At 39.4% G+C, this 20,931-nt stretch overlaps 1 protein-coding gene across 10 annotated transcripts in view; it reads right to left on the minus strand.

The window, feature by feature from the left end:
- Positions 1-20,931, minus strand: part of NAV3 (neuron navigator 3) — a 528,805-nt gene that overhangs the window by 105,967 nt on the left and 401,907 nt on the right. For all 10 annotated transcript variants that reach the window (XM_032107870.1, XM_032107871.1, XM_032107869.1 and 7 more), the window contains 3 exons: positions 16,630-16,745; positions 3,330-3,438; positions 1,168-1,551 (listed from right to left, as the gene is read on the minus strand). In XM_032107870.1, coding sequence (XP_031963761.1) covers positions 1,168-1,551; positions 3,330-3,438; positions 16,630-16,745 — 609 coding nt within the window. The remainder of the gene's footprint in view (positions 1-1,167; positions 1,552-3,329; positions 3,439-16,629; positions 16,746-20,931) is intronic.

The following is a 20,931-nucleotide window of genomic DNA, read 5'->3' on the forward strand; positions in this document are numbered from 1 at the left end:
TCATATTTTCCATATGTATTTTCTCTTTTCTAGCACATATAAATATGGCATCCTACTTGACATAGGTGTTGTGGACAATGGTGTCAGCAGTGCTCCATACACAAAGCACTGAGACAGCAGACCAGGGAGATACAGGAATATGCTTTCTTTATAGTGATGCTTCTTCTAGAGATCTATCTTTGGATGGTGCTTGAGATGAGACACTACTCCAAAGAGAGCTTTGATCACAGACTTAGATTTGCCTTTAGGAATGTGTCATACTCAATTTCTTCACCCACTGTTCTCTAATCATAGCTATACTTCAAACTAAGAGATTAGATTGACAGCAAGAATTCTAAAATTATAGAGTGAAGCAGGGTGGTGTGACATGACCATGTACTCTATGGAATGTCTATTCAACATCAGTCAGCAAGCAGCCTTGAGATGCCAACAGCAGCACTGAATAATAATTTAAGTATGAGTTAAACTGTAACATAGTTTTCCTTTCTTAATGATGTTCTATGAGTTCTAACATACACAGGACTAAACTGACTTGTGTTCCTAGATTGATATAAGACTTGTTGAACAGTGATTTGAAACACAGGGGATGCAGTACCTCAAAGTCAATCAACTGATTAAGCAAACAAAAATAAAAACTGTGATTCTTCCTCCTGGATCTATTAAGAGAGTAACTGGTCTAGTGTTTTACGAAAAGATATTATTGCTCAAATGATATGCACAGTTGAAAATCTGCAATAAAGGTCTATTACACCAACTATACTAGACAATATCTGAAGTGGAAACAGAGAAAGTCAGTGGTGTCAACAACAGCTTTTCATCAGATGGATCCAATGCCATACCTACCATCTCAAACAACACATAAAAATACCAAAAGAAGACCTATCCCAGGGAAACCAATGCAAAATGATGGTTCACCAGACAACCAGGAAATTACAGTAAGTAATACTAGAACTCAAAGTTCACAGCAAAGTAATTTTAATGTTAAAGGAAAAGAACAGAATTTGAAGGCAGCTGAGAGTATCACTGGCAGATTGGAGGTTTGGTTTTTTATACATATATTTAAATATTGCAACTATAACGTACCTTCTACTTGTGTGCCAAAATTTTCAGAAAAATCCTTCTAAACAGTCATGCATTGGTTCAAATGGAGAAAAAGGTGCTGCTTACCCACTATTGATGTCATCAGTCCTCAGGCTTTTCCCAAGAATGTCCCCATCACTCATGTAGCCACCAACGTCAGCTTCAGAGGATATGTCCAAATCACCACTTCCCTTCTCACTCATGTCAATCTGTGAGATATTTCCAAGGCGAGAAACAGCTGCTCGGCGCAGCGGGGTGGTATACATGAATCGAGAAGGGTCTGTGTGTATGAAGCGACTTGCACTGCTGCGAGGATAACCAGCACCCAAGGATGGAGCATCTCCTGCCTGCAGCCGAGGACTGGCCTGCCCCAGCCTCCAGGTCACCGGGGTGGATCGGCTGGATAAGCTCGGTATGCTTCTCCCATTCACTTCAGTTGTCACAGTGCTGTCAAAAGTTGTCTCCAATGTGCTGCCAAACAGAATGGAGAAGTCAGTGAACTGTACTTTCTCTATTCCTGAGATATCAGGAAAAGTGAAGGCTGGAGGAAAGCATATTTGTTTCTAAAAATTCTCCGTGTGTGTATGTGCTTTCACCATATGCACATGTGTGCTTGTATATGTCCTCAGTACTGAGGCCAGTCCTGTTTAATATTTTTATCAATGACCTGGATGAGGGGATTGAGTGCCCCCTCAGTCATTTTGCAAATGACAGAAAGTTGGGCAGGAGGGCTGATCTGCTGGAGGGCAGGAAGGCTCTGCAGAGGGATCTGGACAGGTTGGATCTAAGGCCCGAGGCCAATTTTATGAGGTTCAACAAGGCCAAGTGCCAGATCCTGCACTTGGGTCACAACAACCCCATCCAGCACTACAGCCTTGGGGACACAGTGGATGGAAAGAAGCCCTGCAGAAAAGGGGCTGGGGGTGCTGGTGACATGGCTGAACATGAGCCATTGTGTGCCCAGGTGGCCAAGAAGGCCAGTGGCATCCTGGCTTGGATCAGCAATAGTGTGGTCAGCAGAAGCAGGGAAATTGTTACCCCTTGTACTCAGCCACACCTCAAATCCTGTGTCCAGTTCTGGGGTCCTCAGTACAAGAAAGACACTGAGGTGCTGGAGCAAGTCCAGAGAAGGGCAACAGAGCTGGTGAAGAGTCTGGAGAACAAGTCTGATGAGGAGCAGTTGAGGGAGCTGGGGTTGTTTGGCCTGGAGAAAAGAAGGCTCAGGGGAGACCTTACCACTCTCTAAAACTACCTGAAAGGAGGGTGTAGTCAGATGGGGGTTCCTCTTCCCCTAGATAACAAGTGATAGGACAAGAGGAAATAGCCTCAAGTTGTGACAGGGGAGGTTTAGATTAGATATGAGGAAAAATTTTTTCACGGATAGGGTTGTCAAGCACTGGAACAGGCTGTTCAGGGAAGTGGTGGAGCCACCATTACTGGAAGTATCTGAAAGACTTGTAGACGTGGGACTTTGGGACAGGGTTTATTGGTGAACTTGGCAGTGCTGGGCTAATGGTTGGACTTGGCGATCTTATAGGTCTTTTCCAACCTAAACAATTTTATGATTCTATGATTCTATAACCTCTACTTGTGGGAATGGTGCCAAACACCTGGCATCTTAACCAAGATTGGAACAAGAGAATATTGGCCCTAGAGGCTCTGCTGATCTGTGCATGTGATTGAAGGTGCTGCAGGAAAACTATTTTGGTGGAAAATCCACCATATGAGTGTGTCACTTGGTGTGATTGAAAACAATCACATGCATGGAATGCTTGAGACATGCTTTGTGTGTAACAAAATTAGCGGAGACCCTAGGGACCAATCAGAAGGCGGTAGTTTATCTGTAACAAAATTAAAATAGAAGGGAGCTCACATGTGAAGATAAATGAAGGAGAGGGAAGAAACAACACCTGGAGAGCTCAAAGCTATAACACTACACCAGTGGGTCTTTTTCCCATGGCCAACATATTTATTTTTCACATTTAGATTTTTCCTTGCATTTGATCTCATCCCCAACATCTACTTATAAAATTACCTAAAATAAATTTTATAGGCTTCTAAGTAAATGTGTATGAAACAACTATCTTTGTGAAGTATTGTATAAAGACACTTTGACAGTATACTATATGAAAGTCACATGGCAGTTTACTGTCGCAGGTAATTTTCCTTGCAAGTCTCTCAGTCATTCAGCAACTAGTAATACTCTCCCATGGTCCATATTTTCAGCAGTCTACACAAAACCAGTATACCTGTGGCTTATCTGGGTCCCTCTAAGGCTGGACATGGTTTCTTCCAAATTCTGTCTCAAATCTGCTATGTTTTTGACAGTTCTCATTCTTCTTGTTTCAGGGTCTTCCCCTGGAAGAAAACAGTAAAACCCACATACTCTTGAACACGAGTTTATAAGGTTCAATAAAGTGCACACATATATCCACAGCTGAGAACACACACACACGATTGTAAATAGGGCTGTCCCTTTAATCTTTTAAAAAATAAAACTTCATCCTTTCATTAATAGAACACATATATGCTTACAAATAACATGTGGTATGTAAAAAAGCCCACCAAAGTATCCCTGTTAAGGCCCAAATCTATTAATGAAACTCTGATTTACAGTGTTGGAATTTTTATCCTCTGTAATCAAGGCATGATGCAGCCCCAGACCACTTGATACATTATAAAGGCATTTTTTAGTCCTTGACATTTTACATAACTCAGTAGGAAAAAAAGCCACATTAAATCTGTGTCTGGAAAGAACTGGGATGACTCTTAGAACAACTCTTTGGTATTCACTTAACATCAAGGCTATTTCAAAGTACTCCTTAAGTAAGGCACTTAATAAAGCATCCTTCCAGGACTGTAATGCTTTCCTGAAGAGGGACATTATTCTTTGTATGGGATAAAATAAAATATGCTTCTTGGGATACAAATCTGAACACTCCACACACGTGCATCATTTGTACAATTACAGGTTTCAACAGCCTTCAGGATCCATTGTGAAAAACTGGTCTCATATTTCAGATAAAGAAGCTTTCAGAATTTTGCCTAGAACATCCTGAACAATGTTTACTCCATACAATTAAAACTAAATTTTAAAAAGGAGAGAAGACACGTATAATATGTTACAAAAGAAAAACATAATAAGTCTCAAAGGAACCTCCAGTAGTCATACACCAAGAAACAGAAATGCAGGTTTTCTAGCAAATTCATAGATCAAGGAAGTTTAATTCATTTTACTTTTGAACAATAAGAGAATTTAAAAAGAAATTCTGTGACAAAAATTACTGATTTGTTCAAAGCTGCTGTTCTACTGCTGATTGTATCCTGTATCTGCTGCTTGTAAGAAGGTTGGAAAGAAGCATCGGTATTAGAGTTACATGTAAAAATGCTGAACTTGAAGTGCAAATAATTCCTCTTTGACTCTATTACAAATTTCACATCATACCTCACAGACCCTTTGTAGTCAGGTCCTATTGCCCAAACGTGCTGCAGTTAAGAAAAATCTCAACTCCTGATATTAAATGGAAATAAATTATTTCATATATCTTCCATATAAGCTTTAATTCTTCCTCAATAGGCAAGTGATGCATTGTACTAGCCAACATACCCTGCAGTTGTGGCTTAATGTCAAGCTAGCTTTCACAGCAATGCCAGTTTGAGGTTTTCCCATTTCCTCTGCCCTGGTTGTGTCTTCTGTCCTCTTTGCTGCAGCCAAACAGTCCTTCAGTAAATGATGTTTGCCTATTTTATCTCTCAAAAAAAAATTCTTCAGTGCGTTAATGTCTATAAACATCTGTGCTGGCACCATGGAACTGACAGTGGGAACAACACCTGGGCAGGACGGGGATACAGGCCCTGCAGTGCTGCCAAACTCTCTCTTCTCAAGCCACACCCCAAGGCCATGTCTGTTCACAATATTTAGTTCCATAAAAGAAACCACCTGTGTACATTTTTACATGTAGTACCTTGCAGGAGGCAAATGTTCAGTCACTGAAACTACAGCTGTTCCTGTGTTTCAAGCTAGATGTGTTTGATAAAGCATTGGCAATCAATGTACCCATGGATCCCATGAACTCTTTGCAGAAGTTTCTGCACCACCCTGGAGATTCCTGTGAGGCAAAAGGGCTCATGCTTCAGCTCATGCTGAAGACATTTATGTCTTGTTAGACTGAGACTGCTTTTCAAAGCCCAGACAATTTCCAGGCACACTGTCCATGCCTGCCTCCAGGCAGTTGTGGTGCACTCAGTTCCTCACTGTCACTGCCCTTTGCCTTCCCCACTCTGCCAAGCGCATTCAAATTGACTTCCAGGAGCACGTTATATTCCTGCCACAATACCTACATAGGGAAGATCCAGGAACTGTTACGTGCCCTGCCTTGAACCAGAGGTGAAAGAGTAGCTTGTTGGCATAAGAAAATTTTCTATTTAAACAGAAAGACCAATTCCAGGGTCTATGCAGGCAGAATTAGAGTCAAAACAATACTCTACCTTTATATTTATTTGAGGAACTGAATACAATTCATATTCTACAGTGACCTTGCCCTTTTCCTTCCTTGTTTATCCTTGTCAGTTGTCCTCTTCTGTATGTTAACACTGCAAATTCTTGCAGCAAAAATGACAGCAACTGTCTTTTTTAGTATGTACTGCACAGTAAATGACATAACAAAGCCTTGAGGTATAATTGCAATACATTAAATAAAAAGGTACATATATGGCAAGCTGCCAAAATATATTTTCACAGTGAAGAATATTTCACTTTCAGACAAATTATACCATAAAAATTGGGGTTATTCTATCCTGCAGAGGTGAAAAGTTTGAGATCTAATCTCTTTTGATCTCTCAGTGACACAGAGGGTAATTTCAAAACATTTCCACCAGTTCTTACTAAAAAAAAAGTTAAAACTGAAGTTTTATTATATTCAAATACTACACAGTACTTTATAAAAAATTCTCACTCTAACTGTTATAGGGGTTTAAAAGGAATTTTTCTTTTTTCTTTCCATCCTTCTCTAAAGGCCATATCACTGGAATCCTGCTGTACCATGGATGAACAAGTCAGAAAGTATAAATAGTTGAACATGACAGTGAAGAAATTTTCTGCACTGAGTACAAGATCCTACATTTTCACAACAATACTGACTCCCCATTTACAAGCCTCCTTCTGTAAAGAAGACCATAGGGATGCTGAATATGTTTATTTTTCTGAAAACTAACTACACCATGCCTGCTAGTGGAGACACTATAGTGCTTATTGCATCAGGATTGGGTTCAAAGGGATCCCAGACTCCTCTGGATACCTTGTTTCTTATGTTACGGTGCACTGCCATCATAGTCTGGCCATATTTGCATGACCTAACATATCAGAAATGCTCCCTGTCTTGTTATCTCAAGTGATTCTGGTTTGGACAATAAAAAAAAGCCAATCTGTCTCACACATGGGGAGTCTAGGATAAGACTAAAACCAGGGTACCCTGAAACTTTCTGTCAAAAGTCTGTTCCCCTTACAAGAAAGGCCATTTGCTCCAATCACTAGTAGCTTCATCATTTATCTTAAACATTATTATTCCAAAAGACTGTCCCCAAATTTTTGCCTATAAACAGTGAATCGTTATTCCCTCAATAAATTTCTGGAAAACACATTCATTTCTTCCACTGTGTGAGATACATTCACAGGAAATCAAAATAGACATTTTATAGGAACTACTGGATACCTGGGTTAGACTTTTACATTCACATTTCTGAGGCTCACCCATAGTTTCACATTCAATAATACTGTTCATAATGATTTCTGTTCTTCTGCACATGTAATCACAGCCCAAAGCAAATGGGAGAATAACAGTTCCACCAATTGTCTGATTTGCATAAAAGGATTTACAAATAATAAGCATCTCTGCAGAGAATTGTCCACTATTAGATATTAACTTAATTCAGAAAGGAAAGCACCAGTTTTACTCTGCAAGTGGGGAAACTGAGGCTTACAAGAGAACAGGGATTTGTCAGTGACAAACAGCTGAAGAGGAGCAGAGGCAGGTTAGAGCTCAGTCTCCTGTGCTAGCAAGCCTCTGATCTCTAGCAGAAGCCCTTTTAACCTATTGGTACAATCAAGTAATAAAAGGTATGCATACAAAGAGAATTCTTGTTTCTTTCTTGTGTTGAGATGACAGCTTTTTACACTACATGTACAGCAAAAATTTTGTCCTTAATGTTTAAACACAATCAGGGCTAACATATCTGCCAGCAAGAAGCTCCAGGCTGGACACATAGCATATAACCTTTGAAAAGCAAGCAGCTATTTAAACCATTTGACTGGCTGAAGAACAAAGCTTTGGAAATGAACACTTTAGCACTCTTATAAAGGGCTGAGAGATGAAAAGTAAAGCCAGTTACACAGAAGCCTTTGAAGCACCTATGGCTGTGGACTTCAAATACTCACTGGCATGCACAGATATAACAAAACTGGCTATTTAAGCTAAACTGAAACCCTGGCATTCACAATTCTACATGTAGGGGTAAAATTATCTGCAGGGGGGTTAGGGAAGGGGGAAGAAATACTGGAGGGGCAGTTTTTAGGAAGGCCAAGACATTTTTTGTCCCACCCAAACCCTGGATTCAAGACATCAATTTCAAATTAATGAGAAAAAATGTCAATAAAGTAAAATAATTTAAGAATAAACTAATAGCACTTAAATATTTCAAAATATTTAAGCACTTATTTTTCAAAAAGCTAAGCAAACTATACTCAGTTATTCACAGGCTGTTGCTGCCCCTGCACCCATCAAAAGCAATTTAGACATTTGTCTTCATTTCATACAGTCTTAAGAGGTCATAGTAAGCAAACAAAGAAGAAATGGCTAGACCCTATTTTTGCATACTACTGCAAATAAACCCAGTTCTGTCTCGGGAAATCACTGTCAAGATCAAAAATCTGCTCTATGCAGATATCTGCTAATACTTGGGTCTCCTCCTGCCCTTCCTGATGTCAAGCCGAAGTTAACTTACCTAAAATATCAGTGTAAAGGACCTGTTCTAGGTCACCCAGCATTGTTATTATGACATCTTCATCCAGATGTGCAGTCCCTTCACGCAAGCACCCTTCCTCCTCCTCCTCTGCCCAGGTCCTGCTGGGGAAATGGGATGTACAGGGTGCATTTTCATCATCTGATTTTTTGCTCTCCTCATTGTCAATCTGAAAGCTTTCACCTGTACTCCGGTCTCCTGACCTCCTGGATGTCCTGCTTCCAGCAGGTGGTATCCCCTGAAATGCTTGGGGTGTGGTGAGGCTGGAGTGGCAGAGAGAGTGCACTGACTGAGAGAATGCCTTGGAGAGGGAGCCTCTGCACCCAGCTTCTGTCTCCCGCCGTTGGTAACTCTGGCTGGACTTGGAGGCGTTTCCAAACCAGTTCTCCCTGTATGAGTATCGCCTCTTCTCCCCTTCACTGATGAGCGTGAGATTGGTTAGAGACTTCTGCTTCTGAAGACGAACACACCCTCTTCTAACCTCCGTGCCTTTAAACACTGACAATTCAGCAGATCGCTGCATCTTTCCAGCTGGGGCTTTACCTCAGTTAGATTTCATATTTCTGAGATGGACAGCAGCTCAATTCCCCTGAAAGGTCCGGGTGGTGCTCCCTGCATCACCGCACGCTGCCCACCCCAGGTAGCACATACTTGCACTCGCAGTGAAAGCACAGCTCAAACATGCACTCTACGGACTGTAAGGGACTAGACAGGCACAGTCATCTTCTTTGAAATTACGCTGCTGTCTCTGCTAAGCCACTTCTCGTCCGTCACATTAATCTGCAGTACTTACAGTCATTTTCACTTAGATTTCTCTCAAGCAGAAGAGAGTTGATCAAACACTCTGCTCCAGCACAGAAGTAATCCCAAAAGCCAACCGTGTTTTCCCCTCTCCATCCAATCACCAGTCTCATCGGAGCAGTGGGCCTGCATCTCTTTCTACAGCTGCTGCCTTCTGAAATCCAAAGTAGGCACAAGTACTGTCTCGGGCTTTTCCCTCCCTCTCACCAGCTCATGACTGATTCTAGTGCACAGCTCTTCACTTTAGATGGGCTGACACAGAACTGCAAGTACAGCCTCCACGTCAGAGCTCAATAAAGAGCCAAAATTAACCACTGAAGCACAAGCCTCCTTACATTTTAGTATTCAACCTGCATTACCAGATATATGACTCTTCTCTGCTACTGCAGTGAATGCTGCTGGCTGCCATGGCAGCAAACATCCTGGTGAATTAAACCAGAGACACAGAAGCCTCTGCCCACTTTACAGTGCCACAGGTTTCAAGACACAGCTTCACCTGAATGGGATGCTACAGTAACTGATCTAGCTCATGGTAAAATCCTATTTTTCTCCCCAAAAGGTAAGGATGAAAAACTATTTCTTCCATATCCCTGTTACTCCCTATGCAGGAAGCTAAAAGCAGACTTGCAAAAGGACCTCCAGTCTTGCAATTTCTGCCCTAAATAAAAAAATATCATTTAAAATTGTAAGATAAGACTCGGAACAGTATTTGTCTGGTAAGATGATTCATAAAAGGAAATATTTAATTTCTTTCTCCTTAGAAAGCTACCCTGTTTGCACCTCTGTGAGATTCAGAGGCTAGTATAGAATTAAAAACCTGTAAAAAAATCATTGTTTCACAATATTCTGAAGAAAACCTATTAATGGAAGAGTAATTTTTTTATAAAGCAAATCGGTATTGTGTCTGAACTAAGTTCAGCAATTTTGAATGCTATTTTTAAATTCATTATCCAGAGAGGAAGAAGACTTTGGTTTAAATGTATGCCTTTTCTCACAAAGAAAAATATATTAGTCCCAGAAATGGACAGATGAACAAAGAAATAGCTGAATTTAATTATAATTTTTTTAGATACAAACTTTTTATCTAGGGGAAATTAATTTCACAAAACATTATGTAGAAATCTACAAATAATGAAATTACTGTATAAAAATAAACAGCTTTTGTCAGTGTGAAAATATGCTCATCTCAAGTCTCTACCTGAGAAACCTTGACAGGCAAATAACCTTTAAAAATGCCACCCTAAGAATTACAAGCTGTTCACAGATTTCCTGTATGAATAAACAGATGTTAACAGAAGCCTCAGTGTATTTCTTGCTTTTCACTGGTTCAGTTTATAGTCTTTGAAGATACACAGGGGAAAATTCTTGGAAATTTTAAAGGAAAGGTACATTTCTTCCTAGATAACTCGCAGAAACACAGAATAACCTAGAAAAAAATCAGTAGTCTAAAGTAATGGTGGTTTTCCATATTAAAGCACTGACGAATTCCTAGAAAGACATGTTCCACATCAAGAGGAGGTACTGCTCCCATCCCCACCTAGCCCACACAATCAAAGAGAAGACAAGAGAAATGGTCTGTCTGCCTGAGTACAAAACTGTCCCAAATATGAAACACCTGCCACTTTTTCTGCATGGAAACAAAAGATGAGACTGCTGTGTTTACTCCCAGGGTTTGCCACTTGCAGTGACATATGGGCGCTTAGAAGGGTTTTATGAACGTGCTGGTGCCTGCCTGCAGCAGAGCCGAGTGTGGTGTGGGTGCTGATGTTATCTCAGAGCTGGTGTGGTGCTGGTGTTGTCCCAGAGCTCCAGCACTGCCTGCACACTCCTGTGCTGGTGTGCACTGACAGTGCCATGCAGCTGTCCCAGCCTGTCCAACATGCCTGACTAAGCTGTGGTTGTTAGAAAGACCTCACAGGGATGTATTGACAACGGAGAATTTGAAAAATGAAGGGCAGTCTCACTCTTTTCACATTAATTTCTTTCATATCCTAGATTTATACTCAAATTGGTATTCTCAGTTGCTATGTTTTGAATCAACAGGAAGGATAGTGATTTTTAGCTCAGTTGGTCAGAGCACAGTGCTAATAATGCCAAGGTCATGGATCCTATTTCTGTATGGGCCATTCACTTAAGAGCTGGACTTGATGATCCTTTTGGGTCCAACTAAGGCTATTCTGTGATTCCATGATTTGGCCCTGTGATGTAAAAGCTCTTTTGGAGATTGTCTTGGAATCAAGAGAACAGGCTCTTTTCCTACCATAAAGAGCAAGTCTGAATCTCTCCCTGACATTCCAAATCCATGAATGGTAACTGCCCCACGTGCTCTTTCATGCTCCAACATCTGCAGGCAGTGACTTGTCTCCATGGTCAGCTGTGGGCAGATGTGTACCTGCTCTGCCTCCATCCACGCTCCCAGTGTGCATGGTCACATACAGCAGTCATTACTGCAGAGCTGCAGCTGGCCTCAGTAAGCCCCATGGGCAGGGCATGCCCCTAGTGCTCAGCATTGCTCTGCTAGGGAAGCAGTGCATGGCATGGCTGCTCAGCTCCAACATGAGAGACCAGACAGAAGACTGCCAGAATTGGACAGGTATATTCAGTCCTCTTTCTGGCTGGGAGCAGAAGAATTTATGGCAGGGGACAAAAAATGTTCACCCAATGGGGCACACCAAACCTCACATATGGTGCTGGCAGTAGGTGCCACACAACTCCAGGCTGGACGTGTCTCTCATCAGCACAGCTGCATCCTGGCCAACCCAGTGGGTCTCAGTGTTTCTGCTGACCTGTTCCATCTCCCAACGGAGCTGTTCATTGCAGCCCAGCTTCAGCAGCACACAGGTCACAGACCATCATACTGAAAAGGGAATGATGCCTGTACTGTGTAAGAGTCATGTGAGGGTAGCTGGCAGCTGCAGCATTCACCTGCCTCATTTCAAAATACATTAAAAACACAATGCATCAAATGCTTTTATAGAGATGTACTGAGGCTCATCACACAACCTTCATTCAGCCTTCCTGTGTACGAACATTTTGCTACATCTCTTAATTATAAAGTTATATGAACTTTTCTCCCATTAATCCTATTGCCTCACTTGGTAGACATGCCATTGTGATCATCCTCAGATACAACAGACACCTATTTATCTTGGACCAAGTGCTCATAGAAAGAACACTGGATTTATCCTTGTACTTTACAACATCTCTCTACAGGGTGTCATTTGACAAAACATTAAATTGCAATGTGGAAAATTCTCAGGTTTATTGATTGAAAAATAACTTTCTAAAGCTCGCCTCTCCATTTTAAAATGTTGAGATATAGCAACAAAAAATACATCTTTCTAAGCTAGAAGAAAGTATAGGAGACAAGCGGAGAGCAAATGTCAAGAAAGCATTATTCCCCAACTACCTTGCAATTCAGTGTGTTCTCCACCCATCAAGCAGGAATATGTTTACATCAAGAACATCTTAGGGAACTTCCTGAAGCCATCACAGTCAGCGAAACATACTACTTTGTATTTACTGTCTCTGCCATAACAGGAATTATAAAAATTATTTTAAGAACTAAAAATCTTTGGGCAGATTTAGCTGTCAGATAAGACTTTCTTTGAAGTCTCAATGGGTAGTTTAAAACCCTAAAAATGAATTATGTAATATATCTGGAAATGCATAAGATTATGCATCTCTTCAGCTAAGCTTACTTGAAAAAAAATGTAAACTATTCCTGAATGTATTAATTAGCTATTTCTTTCACAGAGCAAAAAAATAAGCACAATAAACATAAAATATTAAAATTTGAATGTTTTTATGCTAATCCTGACATTGAGATAGGCCTATAACTTTTAAAAGTACTGTTTCATTTCTGCTTCATCTCTCAGATTTTTAATAATTAGTCAATATTTATAAATTCATGAATAATTACTTAACCAAACACTTTGCATTAAGCTCTTTGAACATGCCAGCCCTTGTTAAAGCCAAATGCTATCACTGATATAATAAAATAATACTTTGTAGTTTACCAGCATGTACAGTTTACAATGGATTATTAACTAATTAACTTACTGACATCCTTCTCCAATAAACTTACTGCAGAAAGTGATAAATGTCACAGCTACTTTAAGAAGAAATACTTGTTAAGAAAGTCTGAACAACTTGTTCCCAGCCATATCATGAATAACAACAACCAAATTGGACTATTTTATTAGCCTTTCTTTTCATTCTCATTTTATAATCCTGTTTATAAAGGTATATTGCAGTTTTGCAGAAACCAAGTGGATAGATACTGAGTAGCCTTGTTGAGGCAATTGGTACATGAAGTTCATGCAAGAAATTGTGTTCATACTTGAATGCAGAATTGTTCCTTATTTAGGTCTCCCAGACCTCTGTCTGAGATTTCCCAGACAGAGGTCTGTACACCTGTGTGCCACGTGAGCAACAAGCCTACCATACACAGAACACACCAGAACCACTCCACAGGTGTCTGATGCCTACAAACAGGGCTCATTCAGTGGGAGTACATGTGTCACTGGTGCTGTGCACACAGAGGGGATTCAAGGCATGCATAAGCCTGAAAACTGCTCTGCGCGTGCTCTACGGCTGATCTGCATGTGCACTGTGGAAACACCTGGGGCTGCTCTGATGAGCTGTGGAATATTCAAAAGGGAAAAAAATAAAGTAGGGAAAAGGCTCAAGCACTTCAGATCACATCTAGAACAAAATCCCACCAGAGACATAGGAACAGATTTACAATGGCTCTACCAAGATGCAGAACTGGTTTTAGGCATAAGCCATGTATATATTCACCAAGAGCAGCAGATTATTGATGACAACGTAAAAATAAAGAGGGCGTCCAGTTTATCAGGGCCACACTTGTGAGTCCATGCCTACACCAGCCTCCCCACCTCCCTTGCCTTCCAGCACTATTCTCTTCTCATGGCTGTGCAGGTAAAACCAAGTAATCACTTGCAAAGTAGTGAGTAGGATACAAGCGGCTTGAGCTCTGATTTTACCTTTCACCAGCTCTGAGCTGGAAGACAGGAGAGGCTATAAAGCTAACCAGCTCCCTTGGAGGAAGAAGACACAGCAGAGGAGAGCTAGAAACTACCTCTACATATTATTGCTTTACTTTCTACTTTCCCATCACCACTGCTGAGATGGTAGCAAAAGGATGTGAACTGCCTTGCTGGACACAGAAAGCAGAGCAATGACTTTTTACCACTACAGCAAGGAAATTAACTTGGGTTTGGTTCCTGAACTATACAAGGAGTGGTGCCTGGCCAACCACTCCTAAATCATTTTTGAGATTATTTTTTCTGCATCCAACTTTTGCTTATATTATGGAGAAGTCTTGAACCAGACATGCTTAAAAGCATCAGTTTAGGTTCATTTGGTTGATATTGCTCCAAAGTGGATTAGGAGTTTTAATACGGTCAGCTTGGCTGGTTATGGGAGCAGTAATCTTCAGCCAAGATGCAATAACAAACAGGAATGTGTAAATATTCAGAAAGTAGAGAAACAGTTTATACAACAATATTGGCCAAGATATTCTAGTCCTGAGCATGTCAGCCTTAATTCTAAATATGTGGCACTTTAAAAATAATAATGATTAATGAAGCAGGAACAAAATACTGGTAGGACAGTGCTTTATGAATGCACTCCTCCAAGCTGTTTAGTGATTTCCACAGATGTTCACTCTTTTGCATTATCCTTACTGATCCTTACTGTTTACAAACATATTGTGCTAGTTTAGTGGCTACCAAGCTTCAAAAGATCAAGGTAGTAATCAAGATGATGCCCATCCATAGCAACAGTTGATGATTTTAGGAAGAAGGTAATATCAAAATGAAAGAAACTGGATTCATTGCTTAATACCCTGAAAATAAGTGACCAGACCACAGAAATTGACCTTGCCTATCTCTTTTCTACTACTGGTGTAATCCCTTGATCATACCAGAATAAAGATGCTCTTAAGTAAAAGAATGCAATTGTCCCTTCTCATGGCTAATCCATCATGGAATACTCCTCTAAGCAACTATCACATGAGCTTTTATCCACGCAGATTCAATAACAGCATCACGAATGACTTGGTGATAGTTCACCCATGCAGACAATTAATTATTCAGCAAATACAGTACTTGATCTGTTTATTCTTTTTTCTGCTACAGTTAAATACAAGTGACACACCTCTGTTTCCCTACGTACACAGCAAATCACTGACCACATTTTCCCAGTGGTTCTGCTTTACAGCCTGTTAGGCCAATCAAGGGCTAACACCAGAGTCTAAATAATCAGATTAGGAACATCTCTGGTGTCTAGTTTTCTTTCTGTATTTTTTTTCTTTTTGATGCTGTTCAAAACAGTAAAAGGCCATCAGATATGATATTCTGTTTGATCATTTCAGCAAGTATTGAATTGCTTGGGATTTTTCTAGCATGTCTCTGGATGATTCCTTGAAGCATCTTTTGATTTGTGGCAAATGTTTCAATTAAACTCTTTATGTATGTTAGACAAAGGAGTCCGATTTCTCGAGTAATTAAAAATAATTTTATACTTTTACAGGTATGCATCACCTCCAAGGAACATTACACCATGCTTCAGAGTGACATATTTATCACAGAAGCTGGCTGTGCAAATAAAGGATGTTAGAAAACTTCCAAAGGGGCTGAGACAAACCAGGACAAAACCTTTTTCAGTATGAGTCAGTTAAATGTCAAGACAGTCCCCATAAAGCTTGGGCATCTGATTTCCCTTCTGGCAGAGAGATAATTTTAGACTGATGTGTCAAATTAGTGCTTTGAGTTATATCCTGTGTGAGAAGAACCACATGACTCATTACAAATCCATTTAAATGTTAAAAGTTTGGAGTAAAAGGGCAAAACTATAGGTAAAACCAGTGGGATAGGATATCACCTTTTGTAAAATTGTAAGAGTAAGGATGCTAATGAAAACCAAAACAAGACAACAGCAAAAATAAATCCTGAAACTCCCAAGTAACAGCTCTTGCAAAGAGTCCCTTTGGAACAACTTGTACACAACCTTGCAGTGCAGTTTTCTTGCTGAGATGGTGGCACACTTTGCTTTTTGCATCCATAGGCAGTCATGGCCAGATCTTGCGCTGATGTAACTCAGCATGGCTCTTTTGACTTCAAAGGAATTATTCCAATAAGAGTAAAATAGCCCATCCCTTCACCATTGTAACCTAGTAAGGACTTTAATCCATGTTTGCAAGGAATTCCAGAACACAACCTTTAGCAGCTTAGCTCTAGCAGGAGCTTACAAGTCAGGTACAATAGTAAGGACTTGCTTGTTTTCTCAATACAGATTTATTTATAAAAGCAACATATATCTTATGTAACTTATATCTCAGTTCTGATGTTATGATTTAATTTGATGTTATTAAATGAGAGTGTTAAACATTCTGAAGTTGACTTTCCACTGCTCCTCTTGGAACGTTCAGTATGATTAAATAAAATAACAATTACATGAAACCCTGTCTTGTGAAAGCACAGTTTCTGAAAAATGACAAAGAGGGTATTTTAACAGAAGGAACCAGTTCAAATAGATAACCATGGATTTGAAGCACTAAATATGCATGACCTAAATTTTCTGTGTATTTAATATCACTCATGATTAGAGGTCAGAAGTATTATTTCAACCCATCACAAAGCTCCTGGTAAGAAACAGATGTAAATAAAGAAGTTCACAGTCTTCTCCTGACTTACTGTTACTCACCAGATATCTCCTCTAGGCACTGTTTGGCAGTCTTACTAAATGACAAATCCATTTTAGTAGGACTGGTACAGGAGTCAGCAGGTGGTAAAGAGGTACTGTCATTTTCTGAGAGAGTTCTGAAATCAAGCAAAAAGATAGATTATTATTATCTATCATTCATGTATTCATAGAAAAAAGTACTACTTGCAGCTCCATCTAGAATCATACCACTATAGGGTGAAAATATCATTTTTGTCACATTCTTATTATGCTAGTGTAAGTCCTGCTACACAAATGTACAAGCAACTAGAGTTTCTCTCTCTCTCTCTGCAGGAACAACTTGTAGCTGTGAAATTTGAAGCCATTTTTTCCCCCACTTATTTTTTTGCAGGATTTGTCAACCAGATCTAGTCAGAATCCATTTACATTGGTTAAGTCACATCCCTGCACATACATAAAGGAAATAAAAACTTGTAATTGATGAAATATTAAGTGAGAAAGGCCATGTGGGAAAAAGCTTATGCAAGGCTGGATGGAAATATGGCCCAGATATTTAAATCTGTGTGCAGCTTGTTTTGATAATGCCCCTTATATAACTCCAGGGAATGGGATAATAGAAGTTTTTCTATTAACTTTCTGACAAATAGCTCTTATTTTCTTTGAGGGTATCTTTCTTTGAATATCAATGATAAATTATAATGGGAATGCTTTGTTGAGTAGAGTTACTTTCTGTTGTATGAAGGTAAATAGCAAGAAATACATGAGCGCATTGATTAAAATAAAAAATACCTCACACGCTTATTGCCTCTTCTTAAGGAACAGCTGTAGTATGTAGTTTACACTGGAACTACTGAACTATGATGTCATCAAATATCAGCATGTACCACCACGTGTATACAGTAAAAGAATACATCTAAAGATGTATTTTTTTGAAATAAAATTTTAAAAGATCTTCACTTAGAGCTTAAGTTCTTCCAGGTTTCCTGACATGAATAGCAGTCCCTTCTCTGATTTATTAAAAGACTGGTGAAATATTTATATCCTAGTTTTAAAATGGGACATTTATAGTTCAATTTTCAAAATTTACCATAGAGTGTTTCCAATGACTAACTAAACTGAAAACAGAAACATTTAACTGTGCAATGAATCTGTATTTTATAAATAAAACTCATAAAAACAGTTACTTATCTCTCAAAATAATTTTATAGCAACTTATTTTATGAAATAAATTTCCAGTTAATATTTTCTTTAAAGTTACTTACTAAATAGATTTTTTCAGTAATTCATGACAGTAGATGAGGAAACAGATATCTGCACAAAGATAGCACAAGTCCTGACATGGTGGCATCCATTCATTAGAACCATTCAACTCAGAAATAGAAATACAAATTATGCCTGATCAGATGCATTGCCTTTCTTATCAAGTTTTGTACTTTTGAGATGCTGGAAACAGACAACTGCTCTATAAAAACTATTTTTGGTACTTGTCTGTCACACACACTGGAAACACAAGCTCGGCATATACTGCAAGGTTAACCATGTCCTGCCAACCTTGAATGTAGTTTTACATTTGATGCTTGAGAGAAGAGTCTCAAGTAAAAAAAAGCTCACTCTATCCTTCTGCAGTGAACACACTCTGAAATTCCACAGTCCTGCTTGCTTTCCCAAAGGGCTTTAAATCTTCAAAATTTTAATTGTCTGAGGAAACAACAGAAATCTTATGGAGGACTATGGATTTCACAGCAACCTAAGTTCTGCTTACTTGAGAAAACTGGTTATTTGTTCTGGTACAGATGGACTAGAAAGTACCAGCCCTTGGGCAGCTGTGATGGAGATACCCCAAGGAGGGAGCAGGGAGCAGGTCTCTCACAAGCTCTTTTTCCAGAAGGTCTCCAGGGGCTTGCTGGCTGCCAGCACTTCCACACCAGACCAGCCTTTTCATGCATGATGGCCAAGGCCCTGATTTTCTCTGGAGTCAAGCTTAGCCCAGAGGCACTGAGAATGGTGAAAGATTAGCCTAGGGATGAAAGACTTCCAAGTAAAATCATGTATGATTTTGGGGGTCTTGGGGAACAAGGAGGCCCAGGTGCACACTGGGTACCTAAAACTTCAAGTTGTGTTGCTGTGGGCCTGTTATGGGTTGTGACATTCGACCAAGCATGTAAATGCCTCTTATAATTTTTGAAAAACGGGAAATGAAATTGTGAGGTTCAACTTCTCCTATACTTTCGGCTTTAACAGCCTTTCTGTGGGACATATTAATCCTGTGAACGAGTCAAGTGATCTCTGCAGGAGTACAGCACAGATTAAGCTCAAAGAAAGTAAACAGCAAATTAAGTGATCTTCTCATTAACCTTGCACACTGGCCTTAATGAATGATCCTCTATCCTCTACCTATTCACAACCCACTGCCTTAAAAATAATTAAATTCTTGCATCTCTCTTGATATCAAGAAAAGGGAAAAGAATTTCAGTTTAGTTAAAGCCAGCCCAGTGATATTTCTTCCAGTGCAGTGCATCTACAGTGAAGGTTAATTTAGGAAACCTTCATGAAAACAAGACAATCTGTTTCTATTTTAATCATGGCAATCAGAGAATATATTTATCCCCAACCCACTGAGTTACATGCTACCTATTTGTAAGAGTATCAAACTCACTTAATGGGACAAATCCTTCTTTCAATCAGACCTGCATAAGCTCATTCATTCTGATTAAAATGAGCCTGTACAGGGTAATTAAGAACAGAATTTGAAACACTACTTAATAAGTGGTCTCTAACGCAGTCAGTCATTTCCTGTCTCTAACAAAATAGCCAACCTTAGATAAACAGAGATAACATCAAAGATTTGTTTGCTTTTAAGTTGACATTCCAAAAGATATCAGATGAATATGATGGCATTTTTCCAACATCTCTTTGAGATGCAGCTGTCTTGAATGTGTATCACTGTCAGTGTAACAGACTGGCAGGACCACGTCTGCAATATGAGCAGTTCAATTACCCATGTTCAAGAATTGTGAGTTAAATTGGGAACAGATGCAAGGAAGGGCTACTAGGATGTTCATGGAGAAGAAGAAACCCTTCTTAAAAAAAACCAGAAAACAAAACCAGAAAGAGTTGATTTGGTCTAGCCTCACAAAAGAGAAGGAAGGGGATGGGATTATTGCCTCACATATTTAAAAAGAGCAATCAAAGAGAGGGAAAACACCTTTTTAAGTCAAAGGACAATATCAATAAAGTAATAAATGGATGCAACATTATCATGTAGGACGCAAACAATTTCTAAAAATGTTATGAGTGAGTTTCTGCAGGAACCTTCCCATTGTAGTAGTGGGTTTTAACCAGTTTAAATTCAGTTGGTTTATGAAAGGGTTTGTAGGGCTGCCAGTTACAGAAGCCTGAACAGAATATTTCTTTTCGTCTTTTATGCTGCATTTTACTGTTTAGTCAAAGGAATAAAGCCACACTGTCTGTACAGCAATTTAAAAGAATAACTTCAGACCATAAACAGAACGCAGATGATTTATCAAGCTAATCTTTTAACTCAGCATTAATCAAATATGTGTTTATAATGATTTCTTCACTTATTATGCTTCTTCCCATCTCTTAAACTAAAATCTCTACAATGGAAACTTTTCTTGCACAATTACTTGAAAATCAATCATGGAAAAATGGGAGGATTTTTCTAAAGACCATGTATTTGTTACAAGTAAAACTGGTGAGTGACAATGTTTAGCACTACCTACAACTGCAAAACTTTGGTAGTGATTGTTGCTTTATTTTCACAGCAGCAATGTAAATAACCGGAATCAACAAAGCACTGCAGTATGACTTTGAGTCCTCACTTTATTGAAGAAAGTATGTTTAGCAGCATAATCTATTATTAACAAACACAATTAACTGACGGAATATTTTTTACTGTAAACTTAGTTTCAACTCCACAATCAGTGACACAGAAGTAACTTCTGGTCATTAAAACTGGATAAATGTGGCTTCAAGGAACCCTGCACATGCTATGTTTGCAGGATCCTTGAAGAGTAGTATATATTTTTTTTCCCTAAGCCTGTATGAAGACATCCTGAACAGGCATCTGGAGCTGCATTTCACTGTGATTCCAGAGATACAACCAGATTATATCCTCCTTCCTATCTGTCACTGCTCTGAAGCTCCTGCACACCCTTGAAGCTATGGCCTAGTAAAAGAATTGTGTTAATCACCACGTAATAAAGGAGTTGGGAGGAAAATTTTACTAACCAGTAACATGCTTATTTATTACACTGATATTTCCTTTTTCTGCCCTATCTATTGAATACTTTAGTCCTTACA

Source organism: Corvus moneduloides, chromosome 4 (genome assembly GCF_009650955.1).
Source record: "Corvus moneduloides isolate bCorMon1 chromosome 4, bCorMon1.pri, whole genome shotgun sequence".
NCBI classification, from domain to species: domain Eukaryota; kingdom Metazoa; phylum Chordata; class Aves; order Passeriformes; family Corvidae; genus Corvus; species Corvus moneduloides.